We start from the raw sequence: 25,000 nt of genomic DNA, 5'->3' as shown, positions 1-25,000 counted from the left end.
TTTAAGAAGAGGTACTATGAAGCTCTTAGAGCAGGTAAAGAGTGGACATAGTAACAACCAGCGAACAGGCGGGGGCCAGGAGCTGCGACTTGATTGCTGCAACTATAAATAGATACGTGCACACACACTCACCTACAGCTCACGGATTAAACCGCTCTTCGAGAAATCAAAGTTACCCAGGTTGCTCTCTTAGGCAGAGCAAGACGCATGAGCGAGTCTCCTTACACCTGCCCTAATCCTCTACCAGTAAAAAGACACCTGTGTTAATCGACTGTTCTGGGCTGCATCCCGGGGGGGAGAAGAAAGCCACAATAGCACTGAAGGCTAAGCACTACGAGCGTATCTCTCTCTTTTCTCTTGTAACTACAGTACGATCACACCCACACAGACACACACACATGAGAAAATACGTCTTTTCGTAAGCGATTCTATGCGCAGGCGCTCAGTAATTTTATCCATGGCGAGAGAGAGAGAGAGTCAGCCAGCCAGTGTTGCCTAGGAGGTGGGTGGGTGAAGCGGTGTGTGTGTGTATTCGCACACCACCCACACAAACACACACATACACACACACACACACAAACACACACTGACAAGAATGCACCCGTGCCGATTCTCGCTCGGGAACTAACGTCTTATTTCCTCGTTAACAAAGAAAATTAACCCAACTACGAGTGTTTTATATATATATATATATATATATCAGATTTCTCATTGCATTTGATTCTATTTATTGTTTTTTAAATTTCTCGTGTTTTCTCTCTCTCTCTCTGAATGCTGATGTTCAGTGTAAACACTGATAGCTGCTCCAGATGCATATAAGGTCCCTCTAGCATGTGTTTGTGGAATAACTTACTAGTTGCAAGTGTAGAAAGAGGCGAACTCACGGGATTTTGACAATGTGTTGTGGTTGACGACCCTCAGCATCTCTACGCCCTCTGAGAGATACAATTCCTCCCGATACCAGCCTCCGACAGAGGAACTCTTCTGCACGATGGTGAGTCTACATTAAGGAATGTGCTGGAGAATGCATCAAAGATTTATTTAGACAAATTATTTACAAGTAGACTAAGGAATGTTGGAGAATGTATTTAGACAAATGGGTTTACAGGTACATGAATGTGCCGGAGAATGTAGCTAATATTTCTTGAGATAATTAACTCTACTTTAAGAAATGTACTGACGAATGTAAATAAGATCAAAACATGCGGTTTAAGGAATTTTACGAAGACATTTCGTCCACTAGGGACTAATTGATTAGAGCTCTGGTGGGCGAAACGTCTACTAGAATAAATGCCACAAACCATATTTCGTTTCTCATTAACAAATACGATGTAAATATTTTGAAAAACAAAACAAAACCGAGAAGCTGAAGAATGAGACACTTATGCAACACTTGGGAATATTGAGACACTTATGCAACACTTGGGAATATTGAGACACTTATGCAACACTTGGTAATATTGAGACACTTATGCAACACTTGGTAATATTGAGACACTTATGCAGCACTTGGTAATATTGAGACACTTATGCAACACTTGGGAATATTGAGACACTTATGCAGCACTTGGTAATATTGAGACACTTATGCAGCACTTGGTAATATTGAGACACTTATGCAACACTTGGGAATATTGAGACACTTATGCAACACTTGGGAATATTGAGACACTTATGCAACACTTGGGAATATTGAGACACTTATGCAACGCTTGGGAATATTGAGACACTTATGCAACACTTGGGAATATTGAGACACTTATGCAACACTTGGGAATATTGAGACACTTATGCAACACTTGGGAATATTGAGACACTTATGCAACACTTGGGAATATTGAGACACTTATGCAACACTTGGGAATATTGAGACACTTATGCAACACTTGGGAATATTGAGACACTTATGCAACACTTGGGAATATTGAGACACTTATGCAACACTTGGGAATATTGAGACACTCATGCAACACTTGGGAATATTGAGACACTTATGCAACACTTGGGAATATTGAGACACTTATGCAACACTTGGGAATATTGAGACACTTATGCAACACTTGGGAATACTGAGACACTTATGCAGCACTTGGGAATATTGAGACACTTATGCAACACTTGGGAATATTGAGACACTTATGCAACACTTGGGAATATTGAGACACTTATGCAACACTTGGGAATATTGAGACACTTATGCAACACTTGGGAATATTGAGACACTTATGCAACACTTGGGAATATTGAGACACTTATGCAACACTTGGGAATATTGAGACACTTATGCAACACTTGGGAATATTGAGACACTTATGCAACACTTGGGAATATTGAGACACTTATGCAACACTTGGGAATACTGAGACACTTATGCAGCACTTGGGAATATTGAGACACTTATGCAACACTTGGCAATATTGAGACACTTATGCAACACTTGGTAATATTGAGACACTTATGCAACACTTGGGGATATTGAGACACTTATGCAACACTTGGTAATATTGAGACACTTATACAACACTTGGGAATATTGAGACACTCATGCAACACTTGGGAATATTGAGACACTTATGCAACACTTGGGAATATTGAGACACTTATGCAACACTTGGGAATATTGAGACACTTATGCAACACTTGGCAATATTGAGACACTTATGCAACACTTGGTAATATTGAGACACTTATGCAACACTTGGGAATATTGAGACACTTATGCAACACTTGGTAATATTGAGACACTTATACAACACTTGGGAATATTGAGACACTCATGCAACACTTGGGAATATTGAGACACTTATGCAACACTTGGGAATATTGAGACACTTATGCAACACTTGGGAATATTGAGACACTTATGCAACACTTGGTAATATTGAGACACTTATGCAACACTTGGGAATATTGAGACACTTATGCAGCACTTGGGAATACTGAGACACTTATGCAACACTTGGGAATATTGAGACACTTATGCAACACTTGGGAATATTGAGACACTTATACAACACTTGGGAATATTGAGACACTCATGCAACACTTGGGAATATTGAGACACTTATGCAACACTTGGGAATATTGAGACACTTATGCAACACTTGGTAATATTGAGACACTTATGCAACACTTGGGAATATTGAGACACTTATGCAACACTTGGTAATATTGAGACACTTATGCAACACTTGAAAATATTGAGACACTTATGCAACACTTGAGAATATTGAGACACTTATGCAACACTTGAGAATATTGAGACACTTCTGCAATGAATATGCCCCCCGAATGTTGCACAAGCGTCTCTCATTCTTCAACTCATCATACCATTGAGAAACGTGCTGAAGAACGTATCGTGGATACATTCTGGATCTTTACTGGGCGAAACGTGTCCACAATAAGATGCCCAGTTGGTGCATATGCACCTTATTTTTTTAAGAAAATAAAAGCGTAAGATTATGTTCTCTTTGTAACAATTATTAAATTTTCTCCCCTTTTATTGATGTTATTGAAGGGCTCTAAATCCGAGGGATTAGAGCCCTTCAACTGAAGAAAACATTGAAGAAAAACGTCGCAGCCAAAGGTGCTTAATGGGTTAAACGTTTTGCCTCTGGCTTGTCAAGGCCGTACAAGGGCGAAATGTTGTTCCAGCTGAGTCTGCCTTTCCTGCAGTCCCATTCCTCGGATCAAAAAATGATTTGACCCCAGCACACACATACCTCTCATTCCCCTAGGGCCTTGTATGGCCCATACGGGTTTAGCTCTTTGCCATGAAAATATTATTATTCACTATAATCAAAACTAACCCAAACTTTGAAGAGGATGCTTCACGACGTTTCGGACGCTCCTGGAAAATTATCAAATCTCCAAAACGTAACGGACCGAGAAGCGCTTCAAATTTTTCTCTCCAATAATGGGTTAGTTGTGAATTGTTCCATGTACAGTATTGTGGGTTAGTTGTGAATTGTTCCATGTACAGTATTGTGGGTTATTTGTGAATTGTTCCATGTACAGTATTGTGGGTTAGTTGTGATTTTGATCCGTGTACAGTATTGTAGGTTAGTTGTGAGTTGTTCCATGTACAGTATTGTGGGTTAGTTGTGAATTGTTCCATGTACAGTATTGTGGGTTAGTTGTGAATTGTTCCATGTACAGTATTGTGGGTTAGTTGTGATTTTGATCCGTGTACAGTATTGTAGGTTAGTTGTGAGTTGTTCCATGTACAATATTGTGGGTTAGTTGGGAATTGTTCCATGTACAAAATTGTGGGTTAGTTGTGATTTTGATCCTTGTACAGTATTGTAGGTTAGTTGTGAGTTGTTCCATGTACAATATTGTGGGTTAGTTGTGAATTGTTCCATGTACAGTACTGTGGGTTAGTTGTGAATTGTTCCATGTACAGTACTGTGGGTTAGTTGTGAATTGTTAAATGTACAGTATTGTGGGTTAGTTGTGAATTGTTCCATGTACAGTATTGTGGGTTAGTTGTGAATTGTTCCATGTACAGTATTGTGGGTTAGTTGTGAATTGTTCCATGTACAGTATTGTGGGTTAGTTGTGAATTGTTCCATGTACAGTATTGTGGGTTAGTTGTGAATTGTTCCATGTACAGTATTGTGGGTTAGTTGTGAATTGTTCCATGTACAGTATTGTGGGTTAGTTGTGAATTGTTCCATGTACAGTATTGTAGGTTAGTTGTGATTTTGAACCGTGTACAATATTGTAGGTTAGTTGTGAGTTGTTCCATGTACAATATTGTGGGTTAGTTGTGAATTGTTCCATGTACAAAATTGTGGGTTAGTTGTGATTTTGATCCTTGTACAGTATTGTAGGTTAGTTGTGAGTTGTTCCATGTACAATATTGTGGGTTAGTTGTGAATTGTTCCATGTACAATACTGTGGGTTAGTTGTGATTTTGATCCATGTACAGTATTGTGGGTTAGTTGTGAATTGTTCCATGTACAGTACTGTGGGTTAGTTGTGAATTGTTCCATGTACAGTACTGTGGGTTAGTTGTGAATTGTTCCATGTACAGTACTGTGGGTTAGTTGTGAATTGTTCCATGTACAGTACTGTGGGTTAGTTGTGAATTGTTCCATGTACAGTACTGTGGGTTAGTTATGAATTGTTCCATGTACAGTACTGTGGGTTAGTTGTGAATTGTTCCATGTACAGTACTGTGGGTTAGTTGTGAATTGTTCCATGTACAGTACTGTGGGTTAGTTGTGAATTGTTCCATGTACAGTACTGTGGGTTAGTTGTGAATTGTTCCATGTACAGTACTGTGGGTTAGTTGTGAATTGTTCCATGTACAGTACTGTGGGTTAGTTGTGAATTGTTCCATGTACAGTACTGTGGGTTAGTTGTGAATTGTTCCATGTACAGTACTGTGGGTTAGTTGTGAATTGTTCCATGTACAGTACTGTGGGTTAGTTGTGAATTGTTCCATGTACAGCACTGTGGGCCAGATGTGAATTGTTTCATGTATAGTATTGTGGGTTACTTCTGAATCGTTCCAGCGATGGTATTTTGGTTCAGCTGTGAATTATTCCAGCGACGGTATACTGGGTTGCCTATGAACTGCTCCATCTACGAAATACAGATAACAGAAGGCCTAAGGTAGAACTTCAACTTAAAATGTCCAAACGTAGATTTACGTTTTTTCAACATTTGAAAGTATATAAAAAAATATAAATCTTTTTTTTTGATCTATTTTTTTTTTGTTATATTTGAAAATATGTAAGAAAAGGTAGATCTACTTTTGGAGTACTATTCCTGTGAACATAGATCTGTTTGGACAGTTTAAGGGTTTAATATCATTTGTCGAACCTCCTTTAGATTATGCTGCTCAGTTCTGGTCTCCACATTACTGGAAAGACATAAATGCAATCGAAAATAACAAAAAGGCATAATACCGTGACTGGAACGATACACAAATAACCCGCACATACAAGAGAGAAGCTTACGACGACGTTTCAGTCCGACTTGGACCATTGACAAAGTCACACTGTGACTTTGTCAATGGTCCAAGTCGGACCGAAACGTCGTCGTAAGCTTCTCTCTTTTATGTGCGGGTTATTTGTCAATCGAAAATATACGGAGAAGGATTACGATGTTAATTCCCTGTATTTAAAAGCTTTCCAAAACTGAAAGCATTGAACATACAGTCTTTGGACAGGCGTAGAATTGCGAGAAATATGATTAATCATATTAAAACAAATAATAATAATAGTCTTTATTTCTCCATGTACATGTACAAGCCATACTACGGGTGGGGTTAGAACTCGCGGTCACAGAGTCTCTGATCGCGGGTTCTAACCCCACCCGTGGTATGATTTGTTTGCAATCGTGTCATTATGATTTCGTAAGGCATGTACTAGGTATATAGGCCTAGTTGAAATCAGTGACATACTACTATATAAAAAGCCCCTTGTTATGCCGAGCATTTCGGGCAAATTTGATTAATTTTGTCCCCAGGATGTGATCCACACCAGTTGCCTTACACCCAGGTACCTATCTACTTCTAGGTGAACATGGACAGCAGGTATCTTAAGGAACATGTCCTAATGTTTCCACCCGTACCGGGGATCGAACCACGGACGTCAGTGTGTGAGCTGCGTGCACCAGTAATTTAGCTACGGGACACCCAGAGTATACAAGCGGCAAACAAGAATAAACGAAGGAGACTTAGAAGACTGGTTAAAAATATCTAACCAAGCGGACATCAACCGCTTGCGTGCGGCCAGCAGTAACAGCCTGGTTGATCAGACCCTGATCCATCATGAGGCCTGGTCTCAGACCAAGCCGAGGGGGCGCTGACTCCCGAAACCCTCTCCAGGCAAATTTCAGGTAAATGGCAGGACTCGCAGCAATGGATTTCAAGTTGGAGAAATATAGATTTAGGAAGTATATGGAGAGTATTGGTTTGGCAATAGAGTTGCAGAGGAGTAGAACAAACTATCAGGTATCTAACCTAACCTAACCTATCCAACCTAAGCTACCCTAACCTAACATACCCTAACCTAACCTAACCTAACCTAACCTAAGCGAACCGAACCTAACCTAACCTACCCTAACCTAACCTAACCTACCCTAACCTAAGCGAACCGAACCTAACCTAACCTAACCTAACCTAACCTAACCTAACCTAAGCGAACCGAACCTAACCTAACCTAACCTAACCTAACCTAAGCGAACCGAACCTAACCTAACCTACCCTAACCTAACCTAACCTACCCTAACCTATCCTAACCTAACCTAACCTAACCTAACCTAACCTAACCTAACCTAACTTTGGGTAGCATAAAATATAGGTTACACTGGTACATGAATAGATGTGAGTTAAACCTGTCTAGTATAGGCCAGTAGGCCTATGTTAATAATAGTTGCCTAGTTCTGAGTTGTTCCAACGATGGTATTATCATTATAACGATGTGAATTATTCCAGCTATGGAATTATGGGTTATTTACTAATTCTTCAAACTTATGGTATTAAAGGTCAGGTGTGAACTGTTCCATCTACTCAGCTGTGGCGTTTTATTCAAAAGTTCACTGTTCGTTTATCATTCATTGAACGTTCATTAATTCTTCCTGTTTACCATCGTGTCTGCTTCAACGAATGTTGTTTGTTATTCAGAATCACAGGGAGTATTGAAGGTTCTCTCCACCGTCTGCTAACAGCGTCCCCAACTCTCTGTTCACTCAGACTGTTACTGACTGCATAATACATTACTGTCGATAACCTTACTCTTCAAAATGACTTTTAATGGAAATGTTTAAATTTCTCTCATTGACCATTGACGATCCTTAATATTCTTCATCATTTCTATTCATCGTCAACGTTATTAATTTACTATGACTCGAAGTAAATATCATTCTAACCATGTTCTTCATCATTCTACATTCCATTCAAAATAAACATTAATTATTATTGTCATTATTATTATTATTATTATTATTATTATTATTATTATTATTATTATTATTATTATTATTATTATTATTATTATTATTATTATTATTATTATTATTATTATTATTATTATTATTATTATATTACTGATATTATTATTATTATTGTTGCTGTTGTTGTTGTTGCTGGTGCTATTATTGTTATTATATTCATGGGAAAGTGTTAAACCAGTAGGAGTCATATAACATCTAGGGAAGAGGAGGATATCATTCACTAACATTCATCATCATTCACTAACATTCATCATCATTCATTGGGACGGAGTATACATCCTAGACTGAAGAAAGGAGGGATATGTGCCTCCTCAGGAAAGATCAAAGAGAGTGTTTGAAGAAGGTTTTGAGCTGCAAGGGCTTGGGCATCCAGCAGGTATATATATATGTGAACGTGTGAGAGCTGATAAGTGAGTCTTGAGATTTAACGTGTTGGAGTTACTAGAAAGCGAGAAAATGCTAAAGGGATTCAGAACTTGAGTTCAAGAGGTGGGAAATATGTCAGCAGCACCATGTAGATTAAGTGGGGATGTTGTGAGTCAGTGGGGATGTTGTGAGTCAGTGGGGATGTTGTGAGTCAGTGGGGATGTTGAGAGTCAGTGGGGATGTTGTGAGTCAGTGGGGATGTTGTGAGTCAGTGGGGATGTTGAGAGTCAGTGGGGATGTTGTGAGTCAGTGGGGATGTTGTGAGTCAGTGGGGATGTTGTGAGTCAGTGGGGATGTTGTGAGTCAGTGGGGATGTTGTGAGTCAGTGGGGATGTTGTGAGTCAGTGGGGATGTTGTGAGTCAGTGGGGATGTTGTGAGTCAGTGGGGATGTTGTGAGTCAGTGGGGATGTTGTGAGTCAGTGGGGATGTTGTGAGTCAGTGGGGATGTTGTGAGTCAGTGGGGATGTTGTGAGTCAGTGGGGATGTTGTGAGTCAGTGGGGATGTTGTGAGTCAGTGGGGATGTTGTGAGTCAGTGGGGATGTTGTGAGTCAGTGGGGATGTTGTGAGTCAGTGGGGAAGTTGTGAGTCAGTGGGGATGTTGTGAGTCAGTGGGGATGTTGTGAGTCAGTGGGGATGTTGTAAGTCAGTGGGGATGTTGTGAGTCAGTGGGGATGTTGTGAGTCAGTGGGGATGTTGTGAGTCAGTGGGGATGTTGTGAGTCAGTGGGGATGTTGTGAGTCAGTGGGGATGTTGTGAGTCAGTGGGGATGTCGCTCAAACTCGATATCAGAGCATTTTAGAAAAGGCAGCCTGTGTGCGAGTGATGGGAAATGTGTTTTTTCTTTGTGCCAGTCAATCATGATAAGAAATACATTTTTAAAAAGAGTAGTGGTATATTTAAATAAATATTACGGAACGTAAATGCAGTTATATCACGTTTATTTCTCTTGCCATTCGGCATATGTATACATTCCAAATTGTGTTTACATGGGTCGATTCGCAGCTCCTGGCCCCAGCTTGTAAAAAGCACAACTGTTTGCCAAGTGAAAATATATTAAAAATATAAGAATAGTGTGATTTTAATTGTCAAAATATATCTTCACGCACGTGTAATTTTTTTTTACTCAACGTAATAGAAAATAATAATAATAATAATAATAATAATAATAATAATAATAATAATAATAATAATAATAATAATAATAATAATAATAATAATAATAATAATAAATGTTTATATATGAAGGTGTTATCCCGGATGTGCTATCGACACACTTCTGAAATAATGAATGAACGAATGACGGTGAAACTATTTCTTCTTTCTATTCGGGGTCACCTGCCTTCGTGGGAGACGGCCGATGCGCTATAAAAATAACAATTAGCCACTGATCACCAGTAACTACTGTGTAAACATCCGTAATTTCCCATCTGTGGAGTACTGACTTGTAAATTGGTATATAGAACCCCATACTTTTGGTCGGTGTTGGTTGTGTATACAGATGGTTAGATATTGTAACTCCCCTTTCCCTTAATCCTTTGTTGATTACATCCAGCAGTTGTTGCTTTTGGTCCAGTTCCCTTACTGTCTGTCCTTATCTCTGGTATCTCTCCACCCTGGTGTCTTCCTAGATTTCTCTGTGGAGAAATCTTTGATAATGTTACCCAGTGCATTGCGCATCTTCCTTTCATCTCGCGTTTGATCATCTCTTCTTTCTTAAATCTTGTGTGTGTGTGTGTGTGTGTGTGTGTGTGTGTGTGTGTGTGTGTGTGTGTGTGTGTGTGTGTGTGTGTGTGTGTGTGTGTGTGTGTGTGTGTGTATGTGTGCGTGTGTGTGTGTGTGTGCACTCGCCTATATGTGGTTGCAGGAGGCGATTCACATCTTCTAGCCCGGCCTCTTAGATAGTCGCTACTAGGTCCACTCTCTCCCGGCTCCACGAGCCTTATCGTGCCTCTTCTTAAAGCTATGTATGAACCCTGCCCCCACTACTTCTCTCTTCAGATTGTTCCACATCCTGATAACTCGGCTGAAGAAGTACTTCCTAACATCCCTATGACTCATCTAAGTTTTAGGATATTTCCACTTCCAATCAATACTTTGAGTCACCTCAACGTCCAATCAGCCCCCTTCCGATCAACAACTCAGGTCTCCAATCTCAGACTCTTCCTTTCACCCCCTCCCAAGCTGTATTTCCAATCCCCTTCACATGAACTCGTGTACAATCCTCGCCTCCTTGCTAATTACTAATTCACACAATAAAAACTGTAATTCTCTCTTAGCGGCCATGTTATCACTCGCTGATGCTAGATACATAATAACTTTATTTTCGGTCTAATGAATAAAGTAACATTATTAATTATTATTATTAGTTCAAGAAAATATACTTTGCAAACACCAGTGTATATACTGTACACCGAGAGGAGTATTTCTTTTAGAGTATATACACCAAGCAGTATATGCCTCTCACTCAATAAATTATGTATACCTAAAGGCTACTGTATCCAGCAGAATTATTAAATTATTGTAAACTTATCTAAAATATATTTTGTTGGATTAGGCTAAATTAAATTGCGCTTGTCATAATAAGGTTAGGTAAGTTTTCTAAGGTTCTTTTGGTTCAAAATTATTAATTTTTACATTAACATAAATGAAAAAATATCTCTTTAAACGTATAAGAGAAAATTATAGAAAGGACTTAATTTTAAATGAGTTCTTGCTAATTGACTAGTTTTACAAGTTATACTATCAACAAGATATAAGATATTATTTATACTCTCTAGCAATTAACCTGACTCTAATCCTGGCGGAAAATTTCTTCATATTGTTGAAGGTCATTACTTGAGACGGTGCTGTGAGCTGCCTCATTAGAGGTCCCTCTGGCAACCTCAGACTGACACGGAAACCTCGGCTGGCTTGCTTCTGTCTTCCCGAGACGTTGGTGGCTTCTGTGCATTATCCTGGGAATGTTGGTGGGGGATAAGTGAGTTTTACGTCGCTTTGCACTGACATTAGCTCTGGGAGAAACCAGGGAGTTACCCTACGCCTTGGCATTTATAAGAACACAAGCACAAAAGGAAGGAGGAACACTGCACAGTAAGCCTGTTGGCCCATACTAGGCACGTCCTTCACAAATCCAACCCACTAACAGAATAAACTCATTGTGTATACCTTGTGTATACCTCCTTTTTTGTGTGTACACAAGCTTGGTTTCTGGCTTATATAATATCGTCGTGTGCATGTCAACTTACTGGACACTCGCACAAACCAGAAAACTTGTTGTAGTTGATACCTGGAGTTTACCTGGAGAGTGTTTCGGAGGTCAACGACCTCGCGGCCCGGTCTGAGACCAGGTCTCGTGGTGGATGAAAGTCTGATCAACCAGGCTGTTACTGCTGGCTGTACGTAAACCGACGTACGAACCACAGCCCGTCTGATCTTTTTTTTCATACATCTCTGCCTACCGTTCTTATGTGCCTTCTGTATATATATATATATATATATATATATATATATATATATATATATATATATATATATATATATATATATATATATATATATATATATATATATATATATATATATATATATATATAATATATATATATATATATATATATATATATATATATATATATATATATACATATGTATATATATATATATATATATATATATATATATATATATATATATGTACATATATATATATATATATATATATATATATATATATATATATATATATATATATATATATATATATATATATATATATATATATATATATATATATATATATATAGTTTTACCAACGCTCTTAAATGGGTGTGAAGCATGGATGATGAATGTTGCAGCGAGGAGAAGGCTGGAGGCAGTGGAGATGTCATGTCTGAGGGCAATGTGTGGTGTGAATATTATGCAGAGAATTCGTAGTTTGGAAGTTAGGAGGAGGTGCGGGATTACCAAAACTGTTGTCCACAGGGCTGAGGAAGGGTTGTTGAGGTGGTTCGGACATGTAGAGAGAATGGAGCGAAACAGAATGACTTCAAGAGTGTATCAGTCTGTAGTGGAAGGAAGGCGGGGTAGGGGTCGGCCTAGGAAAGGTTGGATGGAGGGGGTAAAGGAGGTTTTGTGTGCGAGGTTCTTGGACTTCCAGCAGGCATGCGTGAGCGTGTTTGATAGGAGTGAATGGAGACAAATGGTTTTTAATACTTGACGTGCTGTTGGAGTGTGAGCAAAGTAACATTTATGAAGGGATTCAGGGAAACCGGCAGGCCGGACTTGAGTCCTGGAGATGGGGAGTACAGTGCCTGCACTCTGAAGGATGGGGTGTAAAGCACCCTTCTGGCAAGACAGTGATGGAGTGAATGATGGTGAAAGTTTTTCTTTTTCGGGCCACCCTGCCTTGGTGGGAATCGGCCAGTGTGATAATAATGATAATAATAATATATATATCTATATATATGTGTATATATATATATATATATATATATATATATATATATATATATATATATATATATATATATATATATATATACATATATATATATATATATATATATATATATATATATATATATATATATATATATATATATATATATATATATATATATATATACATATATATATATATATATATATATATATATATATATATATATATATATATATATATATATATATATATATATATATATATATATATACATATATATATATATATATATATATATATATATATATATATATATATATATATATATATATATATATCATCATTTCACAATAAGAAAACGTTTTTGGGAGAGAAACGTTAGGATGACGTTTCGGTCCGTCTTGGATCATTCTGATCTGACAAAAGCCCAGGAGACCGAAACGCAGTCCTAAACTTTGCTTCCGAAGTGCGGGTTTTGAGTGAATTGTTTCAGCCTCGGTACTATCTCCTGGTACACATCTTCATGTCACACATCGTCGTGTCTTGCGAGAGTAATCCGCAAGACTGTTAAATTATGGGCACCTCAACAGAATCGTTGACATTTCGATACTGGCTTCGTAAGACTGAAATTGCTGCTCAAATGTCAATATAATTCTCTTGCGTCCAGCAAGTACTTATATATTTTTGTATATTGTGTGTACTCACCTAATTGTACTCACTTAATTGTGGTTGTAGGGGTCGATACTCAGCTCCTGGCCCCGTCTCTTCACTGACCGCTACTGGGTCCTACCTCTCCCTGTTCCATGAGCTTTACCATACCTCTTCTTAAAACTATGTATGGTTCCTGCCTCCACTACATCGCTTGCCAGAGTATTCCACTTCCTAACAACTCTGTGCCTGAAGAAATACTTTCTAACATCCCTTTGGCTCATCTAAGTCTTCAGCTTCCAATTGTGTGTGTGTGTGTGGGTGTGTGTGTGTGTGTGTGTGGGTGTGTGTGTGTGTGTGAGCGTGTGTGTGTGTGTGTGTGTGTGTGTGTGTGTGTGTGTGTGTGTGTGTGTGTGTGTGTAAACAGTTTCAATCTCATACAATTTCTTTTTCTAAATTTTAAAGTAGACTTGTAATTTCTGAATATCAGTTCCAATAATCTTTCTCCTTTGGCATTACGTATCTTAGGATGACCGAGGGGATAACGGAAGAAGTGTGAGGTGGTCAGTCCCTCAAGTTTAATGCATATTACACAGTTCTTTAGCGTTGATCACCCTTGCCAAAAAAAAAAAAATACTGAACTGTTCAGTATCTCCGCTCATTCAACTGTTTTCTGTGTGTAAGGAAACAGTTGTTCAATTTCCCTCATTGAACGACCCACTGAGAGAAAAAACTTCACTCATATAACGACCCAGTGAGGAAAAAATAAATTTAATATTAATTGATAATGATTGTGCCTGGTGGATGTATTACTGATTGATCTGAAAAAAATAAAGTCATTATTGAAAGAAATCCAGCGGCCCCACTAGTAAATGAAGGTAAAACGGAGCAGGAGAACGATTTTCTGGGGAAAGAAATACGATAACTTAAGGCTGAGTAAGTTGAGAGAGAGAGAGAGAGAGAGAGAGAGAGAGAGAGAGAGAGAGAGAGAGAGAGAGAACACTTAAGAAGGAGCGTCCGTGATGTTTTATGCACAGTTGTTGTAAGAAAGAATTGTGTTTTCAGAGGTAACCCACAAGTTGCAGTTAAAACTTCTGACATTTCCACTTGTTCACTTGTCTATCTGTCTGCCTGTCTATCTGTCTGCCTTCGCTCTCTCTCTCTCTCTCTCTCTCTCTCTCTCTCTCTCTCTCTCTCTCTCTCTCTCTCTCTCTCTCTCTCTCTCTCTCTCTCTCTCTCTCTCTCTCTCTCTCTCTCTCTCTCTTTACACAGGGTTTGGCAAGGTTAAGGATCCCTAGCTTTATTGACAGGCTATTTACAGGTTAAGGTTTCCTAACTTTATTGGCAAGCTAAGAGCTGTTACCTACATCAGCTCATTTGAAAGCATTTTTATTGTTATGAGACATACAAGTAGGGAACAGGATGAAGTTGGAGCCATCTGTGGGCGAGCATTTTCATTTGATCAACTGACTTTATCTCGTTGACATCATTATGCTGTACAAATGTGTTCCATACACGAGTCATCCTGGGGATAAATGATCTCAGATGGAGTGATGTTCTGGAGAAGGGTACAGCCAGAGTGAAGTTGCTGCTTTCTGCCCGTCTTGTGGCATAAAAGCTTGTTTCACGCTGTCCTCGAAGTGGATGCAAGTGTGGTACTTTGACAATATTGGCCTTGTACATAACAGTAAGGCCACCTACATCCCTCCTGTGTTGAAGGCTCTGCTGAAATGACAGATCTATCCAGGATGGGTCCAGGCGAGAGATGAGACGTCTTGCTCTGTTCTCTAGTCTGTCAAGCAGTCACAGATGAGACGGGGGGGCAGGCACACCAAGAAAGCGGAGCATACTCAAGGTGTGAGCGTACTTGTGCCTCGTACAGAATCTTGCAGATGCGAGATACGGCGAAGAGCTGTAAGCTTCCTGGCTGCCTTGTTTGTAAGATTTACAACATGGTTCTTCATGGTTAGTTTGGAGTCAAATTTCACCCCAAGGATATCAACTTCTTCTCCAAGTGCCGACACCCTCCCATTCATCCTTATTACTGCACCAGCATTACCATCATGGTGCCTAGAGACGATCATCATTTGCGTTTTCTCGGGTGCAAATGTTACTTGCCATCTAAGTCCCCAAGCTGATATAGCTCTTAGCTGGTGATTGATGTAGCTCAGAGCAGCTGGCATTTCTTCTCTTGGATAAGTGAATGTCAGTGTACAGTCGTCTGCATATGTATGTGATTCTGGGATGAGATGAAGAAGGTCATTGAAGTAGACATTCCATAACAATGGACCCAGCACGCTTCCTTGTGGAACACTTGCCCCAGTAGGATGTCTTGCTGATTCCGTTCCACTGAGAACTACACTTAGAGATCTACCATGAAGGTAATCACTGAGGAGACATAGCGTAGAGCCTGCAATTCCCAGTGCTTGAAGTTTTGCTAAGAGGCCCTGGTGCCACACCCGGTCGAAAGCGCCAGCAATGTCCAGTGCTACCACTCTCTCTCTCTCTCTCTCTCTCTCTCTCTCTCTCTCTCTCTCTCTCTCTCGCTCCATCATGCTCTTCTCGCCGCTCCAGCATAAGCGTATAAAAATATGTTATCTCGTTCTTGGAGACATTAGTTCGTACGGCTGACTGGAGCTCCCTCCCCCAGGTCTCTGTGGGTAATAGCCGAGTCCGCCAGAAAGAAAATGTAGAGAAGAAATTTTACAGATGTACGTAGAGGAAAAAAGAAGGAAGACAACACACACACACACACACACACACACACACACACACACACACACACACACACACACACACACAAATTAAAACAAATGACGTGACAGACTTCCTTGTAAAGAAACACAAAAAAACTCACTGAAAGATTTATGTCAACACGATAGGAGAGGGAGAAGCACAAAGGCGCCTCATGTTTTGATAAACATCGTAATTAAGTTAAGAACAAAAGGGCCAAAGAAATATGTATATATAACGCGAGAGATGGAAATGAACCAAGAACGTTTCAGAATCCTCCCCCCCTAAAAAAATTATAACCACCATTGTAGATGAATGGTTCAGAGAACCGACATGTTGATAAATTAGACACATGTGCAACTCTTGGGTATCTTTATTGAGGAAACGTTTCGCCACACAGTGGCTTCATCAGTCCATACAATGGAGAAACGGGAAGAACAGGAGGAGAATGAGGTAATCAGTCCCTCAACCTTGAGTCGATGTGGTCAGTCCATCAATCCTGTATAGAATACAGCATATGTGCAGAGAAGTAGCTTATATACCGTAGGCAAGAGAGGTGCAGCAGTCGTAGGTGGTGTCACATTTGTCCAGTATGAATGTAGGTTGTGCCCAAAGGTTAGGCAAGCTGATAAAGCCACTGTGTGGCGAAACGTTTCCTCAATAAAGATACCCAAGAGTTGCACATATGTCTAATTTATAACCACCATGGGCTCAGGCTTCGATTCAAACAAAATAATCTAACTGATTGAACTAAAAACGCACAAAAAATGAAATCTGATAAAATCTCAGCAAGGATACTGAAGGAAGCGACAGAGATGCTATGCAGACCACTAACATGAATCAACAGCTAATCACAAACTGCGAATGTAACACAAATCCTCCAGAAATAGATATGGGATGGTAAACTACAGATCATTATAGGTGATATGCGTGCGTTGCTAAGTAACGGAGAAGATAATGAGGATTAAATAAAGAAGATAAGTGACAAACTCACATGAAAAATGAGTATAGAGATTGTAAAGTCTGCTTAATTAACCTTAATTAACCTTAATTAACGTCTGGGCTGTTTATTCTTAGACTGTCAAAAGGCCTTTGTTACTGTCTTGTCACTAATTAACTATAAATTTGACCCCAAAACAACTACGTTTGAGATTCGAAGCTAGTTAAAAGAATCTGATCCCATATTAATAAAAGGTAAGAAAACCATAGAAGATATGCTGACAGCTTTTGAGAAATTCAGAGATAAAGCTAATAGGAACGGAATATATGATACGAGAGAAAACTGAGCGATGAGACATTTGGAGACTACAAGTTCAAATGTGTTAATACAATGAGAAAGATTTGCTTTATTGTGAAGGGGAGTAAATAAATAAAATGCACACATACACACACACACACACACACACACACACACACACACACAGACACACACACACACACACACTCGTCACACGTAACGACAGAGGTGGTCGTTAGCGGAAGACAAATATGACTTGGTCAGAAAGGACATTGAAACCATTGTCTTCAGAGAGTGAGGAAACTGACATCATATTTTTTTTCTTTCCTAGTCAGTGTCATCGTAAGTTACTTTCAACAGTGCCATTAGATATTTTCGTGAGTGCCTGTCATTAAATTCTAGGTAAGTGTCTTCAGAGTTAAAGATGGCATTGTCACTAGCTCTAAGACACTGGCTGGGACAGTATCTGAAGAGTGATGACAGTGTTGGTGAACCTAGAACAATGCCAAGAGGAAATAGGTCTCTTAGATATTGAGAACTGCTTAAAACACAGTGTTTGTCAATCTAGGACAGTGCCACTGAAAATTAAGGGTTTTAAATGATCTGCTGAGGAAAGTGTCACTGATCCTAAGACAGTGTCTCTGGATATAAAGGACATTTAAGCAGTGAGAATTACTGATGACAGTGTACCTAAACCAAGGACCATGTCACGATGCCAAGGACAGTATCACTATGCCAGGGCAGTGCCACTTTACCAAGGACAGTGTCACGGTAAACAAGACAACTTCAATAGTAAGGCCTATTGATTACAGTGTCACTATACGAAGCAAAGTGCCACTATTCCAAGGACACTGTCACTATTCCAAGGACAGTGTCACTATACCAAGGACAGTGTCACAGCAAACTTCAACAGTAAGAGCTAATGATGACAGAGTCACTAAATCTAGGACTATGTCGCCAAAAACTAGAAGTCTTAGAGAGAACTGACCTACATTGGATCCCTGGGGTCTCCCAAAAGTAATTCACGTCTCCATATTCCTTATCCTACAACATTACGCGTTCTCCAATGGCCGCTGGGAGAAATTCTCTTTGATGAAGTTCTCCGATGCTCTTCCGTGAGTCTGTTTTCTCCTCCTCTTGTGAGGCAGTGGAATTATCATATATTAAATGATGAAAGAAATGGGGTAGACCGATCTTTCCACACTGTTTCTCGCTTCCTTGTTTTCCTTCTGTGATTACTTGGGTAGTTCTCTCTCTCTCTCTCTCTCTCTCTCTCTCTCTCTCTCTCTCTCTCTCTCTCTCTCTCTCTCTCTCTCTCAGCTTTATAGTTTGGCGCGATGTTTATTAAAAAATGATGAAGTAATCAGAAATTCATGCTAAAGCCGGCCTGGCAAAACAGCTCCGAGCAAAGCTTAGTTAAACCCAACCACCAATAATTTCTTAGTAAACTTTGTTATAAATGAATATCTGTATACAATATTTATAACAAAGATAACTCTTACAAGAAATATATATATACACAATTTCTTGTAGAATAAGAGACTTGACTTGGAATAAGAGACTTGACTTCAGCCTTGAGTCAACCACCGACTGACCAATAACAAAGGGCCAGTGGAAGGGAAAGTATTTGACTTTCTAAATGTTAGAAGACGAATTCCCCAGTGATCGAAACTCAGCCGAACCCTTTCCGCTATTTACATAGATCTCGAAAAATAAAACCGACATCAAAATATCGCAATTAGAGAAATTCGCTGCATGCTTACGAGAGTAGAAATGGAAAATAGTTTGGTGTTACCGACACGATATGGGAAAAGACAAGTACAGATCACGATATTTATTAGACAAAACGTTACGCTACTAGAGGCTTCTACATCAGAGCCGAAGAATCCACTAGTGGCGAAACGTGTCCTCTAGTACATGTCCTGAATTGTCCATGAGTGTAGAAGTACTGAGAGGAACCCGCAGTAGATGGTTCAGAGCTGATCTTAATAAGAGTGCTCCAGCAGACTAATTATTTATTCTGAAATAGTTGTGTCCTTCCCTGTGCAGGTTCAGGGTATACATGTAACCAGCGGCGGACCTGTATTTTGGGGGACCTGAAGCATGAACTGTTATGGGGGCCCCTTCGCAACCCTTTCTCAAACAGTAGACCCAAAATTTTTAAGCAATGTGGAATGATGTAGCTTCTGGGGCCCCTCCGGGTTTAGGGGCCCTGAAGTTTAAGCTTCATTAGTTTCATAGTAAATCCTTCCCTGAATGTAATCAGTACCTGAATACGTAAATCCTTCCCTGAATGTAATCAGTACCTGAATACGTAAATCCTTCCCTGAATGTAATCAGTACCTGAATACGTAAATCCTTCCCTGAATGTAATCAGTACCTGAATACGTAAATCCTTCCCTGAATGTAATCAGTACCTGAATACATGTATACATTGGATAAACTTTTTTTTCTAACCTGATAGATCAGTTCCCTGATACTATGAATATCTAAGTAATATTTGACATGTCTTGAAGATGGTAAAGCATCACCGATATAATAAATATTAATAAATTAATTAATTAATTAAATAACATATGATACGAAATTGTACACACACACACACATACACACACACATACACACACACAGCAACCGGTGAAGAGGCGGGGCCAGGAGCTAAGACTCGACCCCTGCAACCACAAATAGGTGAGTACACACACACACACACGCACATACACACACGCATGCACATACAATAGGCCTAGTGTCTAATCGACATGTGCCTAGGACCAAATGGTAACTAACTAACTAACACACTTTTCAGATTTCTCTCCGCAAAGTCAACGTTATTAAGTTGGCTGTTTTGCCTTCTCTCAGCAGTAGTAAGTGAACAGTACTGTTGCATCTGTTGTCTCCAACGGATGTTGGTGAAGGGTTCTTGATGCAAGGAATCGAAGCTACCATACTCATCCTAAGATTAAACTTACATATTTCTAATATTCCAGATATCGTATGTTCCCCTGTGTATAATAATAATAATAATAATCATAATAATAATAATAATAATAATAATAATAATAATAATAATAATAATAATAATAATGATAATAATAATAATAATAATAATAATAATAATAATAATAATAATAATAATAATAATAATAATAATAATAATAATAATAATAATAATAATAATAATAATAATAATAATAATGATAATAATAATAATAATAATAATAATAATAATAATAATAATAATAATAATTACCTTGATGTCTTTCACTTTATAAAGTACAAAAATCCACAAACTCTTTAAAATTCCCGTGAAAAATAAAATTTCGAGAAAGAAGTGCAAACAGAATAAGCCTTTTACAGAGCTGGGCGCGCACAGCAACGGTAAGGCTCACCGTTAACGGACAACAGGCAGGAGAAGAGAAAAACAACAGGGTTTGGATATTCTTAGAGCAATCCCTGTTGTGTTTCAGTGGAACCTACACACCCACCTTGAAGTTTTTTTTTTTTTTTTTTTTTTATTCGCCGGTATTCTCCCGGCCCGGGTCTTTTCCAAGTAGTGGTGACCCGGCCTTGGCTCCCTATCTGGGGAGTGTCTCGAGGTACAAGTACCCCCTCATCTTTGGGACCAACTGTCCCTAGGCCTAACCACATTCCCCGCCCTCACGGGGCTCGTAGAGAGAAGCTAGGCCTCTGCTCTGCCATCTGCCCCGCCCCACAAAGGGGCTCGTGGGGTTGGCAGTCTTATGAGCTGCAGGTGGTAGCAAGCTCAGGCACCTTGAGGGTCTTTGTGAAGTTGCATCTTGGGGGAGAGAAGAGTAGAATGTGGTTGTGGTAGTGCTGGAAGTGTGGTGGTGGTGGCTGGTTCTTGCCCGGGGGTGGTTGTGGTGGTGGAAATGGAGGTAGTGGTGGTGATGACTGGTGGTGATAGTTGTTGTGATCGTGGTGGTTGTAATTCTGGTTGTTGCGGGGATGAGGGTACTGGTGATAGTAACAGTGATTGTTGTGGAGGCGATAGTGGTAGTTGTAGGTATGGTACCTGTGGTAGTTTTAGTGATGGTTGTTGCTGGTGATAGTTGTCGTGGTGGTGATAACAACGACTTTTTGCAGTGGTGTGTGACGGTGTAATCGTGGTGGTTTTTATGGTGTTGGTGATAATGGTGGTGGTAGTGATGGTGTGTGAGGTGGTGGTTGTGGTGATGGTGGTAGTGGTGGTGACTGCGGTAGAAGTAGTATTAGTAATGCTGATAACTGTAAGGATTCAAATAGTCACAGAAGCAATTACACACACACACACACACACACACACACACACACACACACACACACACACACACACACACACACACACACACACACACACACACACACACACACACACACACAAACACAACCACAACCACAACCACAACCACAACCACAACTATATATATATATATATATATATATATATATATATATATATATATATATATATATATATATATATATTATTTCAAAAGTATGTAATACTAAAATATCAACCTACGTATATATACACTGGAGAAATATGCAAAAGATATTTATTTGATATGCAAAACAAAAGGAGAAGCTCGGAGCCATGATTTATGCATATCCTCACACAGAACCATTAATGACACTGCCTAAGTTCATCTTAGTTGTCATACAGCAGGGAATGAAACACAGGTATACATACAGAGTTATATACACGTAGACTTATATATATATATATATGCAGAGGGAGGGAGAGATGAACATACATCAGCACAGTGATTGGACGAATGAGGGTAAAAGTGTTTCTTCTTTTTTTTCGGGTCACTTTACCTCGGTGGAAGATAACCGGTGTCCTTTAAAAATACACAAACATATAGGTACGGTAAAGTGCATTAATAAATACATACAGATTAAAGAACATATTTACACGTTAAAATATGTATATATACAGACAACTTCGTACACTGAGTGAGGTGGAGTGGTAACACTGCCCTCACTCTGAGAAAACTTTCCCACATTTCTTGTGATGCTGTTCTTGCAACAATGCATAGCTCCTGATGACGCACGAAGACGTGTGAAAGTACTTGTGCTTAAGATTTCCATCCCCGTTGGCTTGTCTTACAGTGTTAAGATCGCCTGTCTGCGACTGCATTGCATATCAATCTAGCTATCTATCTAAAATTTTCTCTTATACGTTTAAAGATACACACACACACACACACACACACACACACACACACACACACACACACACACACACACACACACACACACACACACACATACAGACACACACATACAGACACACACACACACATACAGACAGACAGACACACACACACACACACATACAGACAGAAACACACACACACACACACACACACACACACACACACACACACACACACACACACACACACACACATACAGACACACACACATACACACACACACACACACACACACACACACACACACACACACACACACACACACACACACACACACACACACACACACACACACACATACAGACACACACACACACATACAGACAGACAGACACACACACACACACACATACAGACAGAAACACACACACACACACACACACACACACACACACACACATGGTACGTGGCGAGGTGTCAGAGTGGGCACCTGTGACCAGCGGGGTCCCACAGGGGTCAGTCCTAGGACCAGTGCTGTTTCTGTTATTTGTGAACGACATGACGGAAGGAATAGACTCTGAGGTGTCCCTGTTTGCAGATGACGTGAAGTTGATGAGAAGAATTCACTCGATCGAAGACCAGGCAGAACTACAAAGGGATCTGGACAGGCTGCAGACCTGGTCCAGCAATTGGCTCCTGGAGTTCAATCCCACCAAGTGCAAAGTCATGAAGATTGGGGAAGGGCAAAGAAGACCGCAGACGGAGTACAGTCTAGGGGGCCAGAGACTACAAACATCACTCAAGGAAAAAGATCTTGGGGTGAGTATAACACCAGGCACATCTCCTGAAGCGCACATCAACCAAATAACTGCTGCAGCATATGGGCGCCTAGCAAACCTCAGAACAGCATTCCGACATCTTAATAAGGAATCGTTCAGGACCCTGTACACCGTGTACGTTAGGCCCATATTGGAGTATGCGGCACCAGTTTGGAACCCACACCTAGCCAAGCACGTAAAGAAACTAGAGAAAGTGCAAAGGTTTGCAACAAGACTAGTCCCAGAGCTAAGAGGTATGTCATACGAGGAGAGGTTAAGGGAAATCAACCTGACGACACTGGAGGACAGGAGAGATAGGGGGGACATGATAACGACATACAAAATACTGAGAGGAATTGACAAGGTGGACAAAGACAGGATGTTCCAGAGATTGGACACAGTAACAAGGGGACACAGTTGGAAGTTGAAGACACAGATAAATCACAGGGATGTTAGGAAGTATTTCTTCAGCCACAGAGTAGTCAGTAAGTGGAATAGTTTGGGAAGCGATGTAGTGGAGGCAGGATCCATACATAGCTTTAAGCAGAGGTATGATAACGCTCACGGTTCAATGAGAGTGACCTAGTAGCGATCAGTGAAGAGGTGGGGCCAGGAGCTTGGACTCGACCCCCGCAACCTCAACTAGGTGAGTACAACTAGGTGAGTACACACACACACACACACACACACACACACACACACACACACACACATATATATATATATATATATATATATATATATATATATATATATATATATATATATATATATATATATATATATATATATATATTTCATTTATGTTAATGTAAATATTAATAATTTTGTACCAAAAGAACATAAGAAAACTTGCATAATCTTATTATAATAAACGCAATTTAATTTAGCTTAGTCCAACTAAATATGCTTTAGACAAGTTTACATTTATTTAATAATAAATACGATGAAGTATATTTTTTCGTTAAGATCAGAATGTTTTTTTGCGAAATTATCGCATACACAAATTTTTGTTTGCCTTATTCGGCAAGAAGAGCATAGCTGTTTAAGCCAAAGTCGCAAGTTTTATTAACTCGGCACGATATATATATATATATATATATATATATATATATATATATATATATATATATATATATATATATATATATATATATATATATATATATATATATATATATATATATATATATATATATATATATATATATATATATATATATATATATATATATATATATAATTAAAATCTAAAATAAGTATTTTGTTTATTAAATGAAATAAAGAGGAATTACTAAAAAATTTTACTACAATTCAGAAGTATTTATATATGGTAAGAAAATGTAAGTTCTTATAAAGTCCAGCTTTGAAATTTAGAATAATAGCTGAAAACCGCAGAGTATATACACTGAAATGTGTATTTCTCACGGCGTATATATGATCGATTAAAATATTCGTATCTGGTGATGTATAGGTTACCATGCAGCCTTCATGACCCTAGAAAAAAAAACATTCCACGGGTGGGGTTAGAACCCTCGATCAGAGTTACAAAACTCCAAACCGTCGAA

General features: G+C 39.1%; 1 protein-coding gene across 1 annotated transcript in view; it reads left to right on the top strand.

Moving 5' to 3' along the window:
* Positions 1 to 756: 756 nt before the first annotated feature.
* The window catches only part of LOC128699003 (uncharacterized), a 576,069-nt gene continuing 551,825 nt past the window's right edge, over positions 757 to 25,000 (top strand). The window contains exon 1 of the mRNA XM_053791521.2: positions 757 to 994. Within this exon, the coding sequence (XP_053647496.1) occupies positions 992 to 994 (3 nt within the window). The 5' untranslated portion in view covers positions 757 to 991. The remainder of the gene's footprint in view (positions 995 to 25,000) is intronic.

Source organism: Cherax quadricarinatus, chromosome 55 (assembly GCF_038502225.1).
Source record: "Cherax quadricarinatus isolate ZL_2023a chromosome 55, ASM3850222v1, whole genome shotgun sequence".
NCBI classification, from domain to species: Eukaryota; Metazoa; Arthropoda; class Malacostraca; order Decapoda; family Parastacidae; genus Cherax; species Cherax quadricarinatus.
The sequence above is the reverse complement of the archived record's forward strand: the minus strand, read 5'-3'. Positions and strand labels throughout refer to the sequence as shown.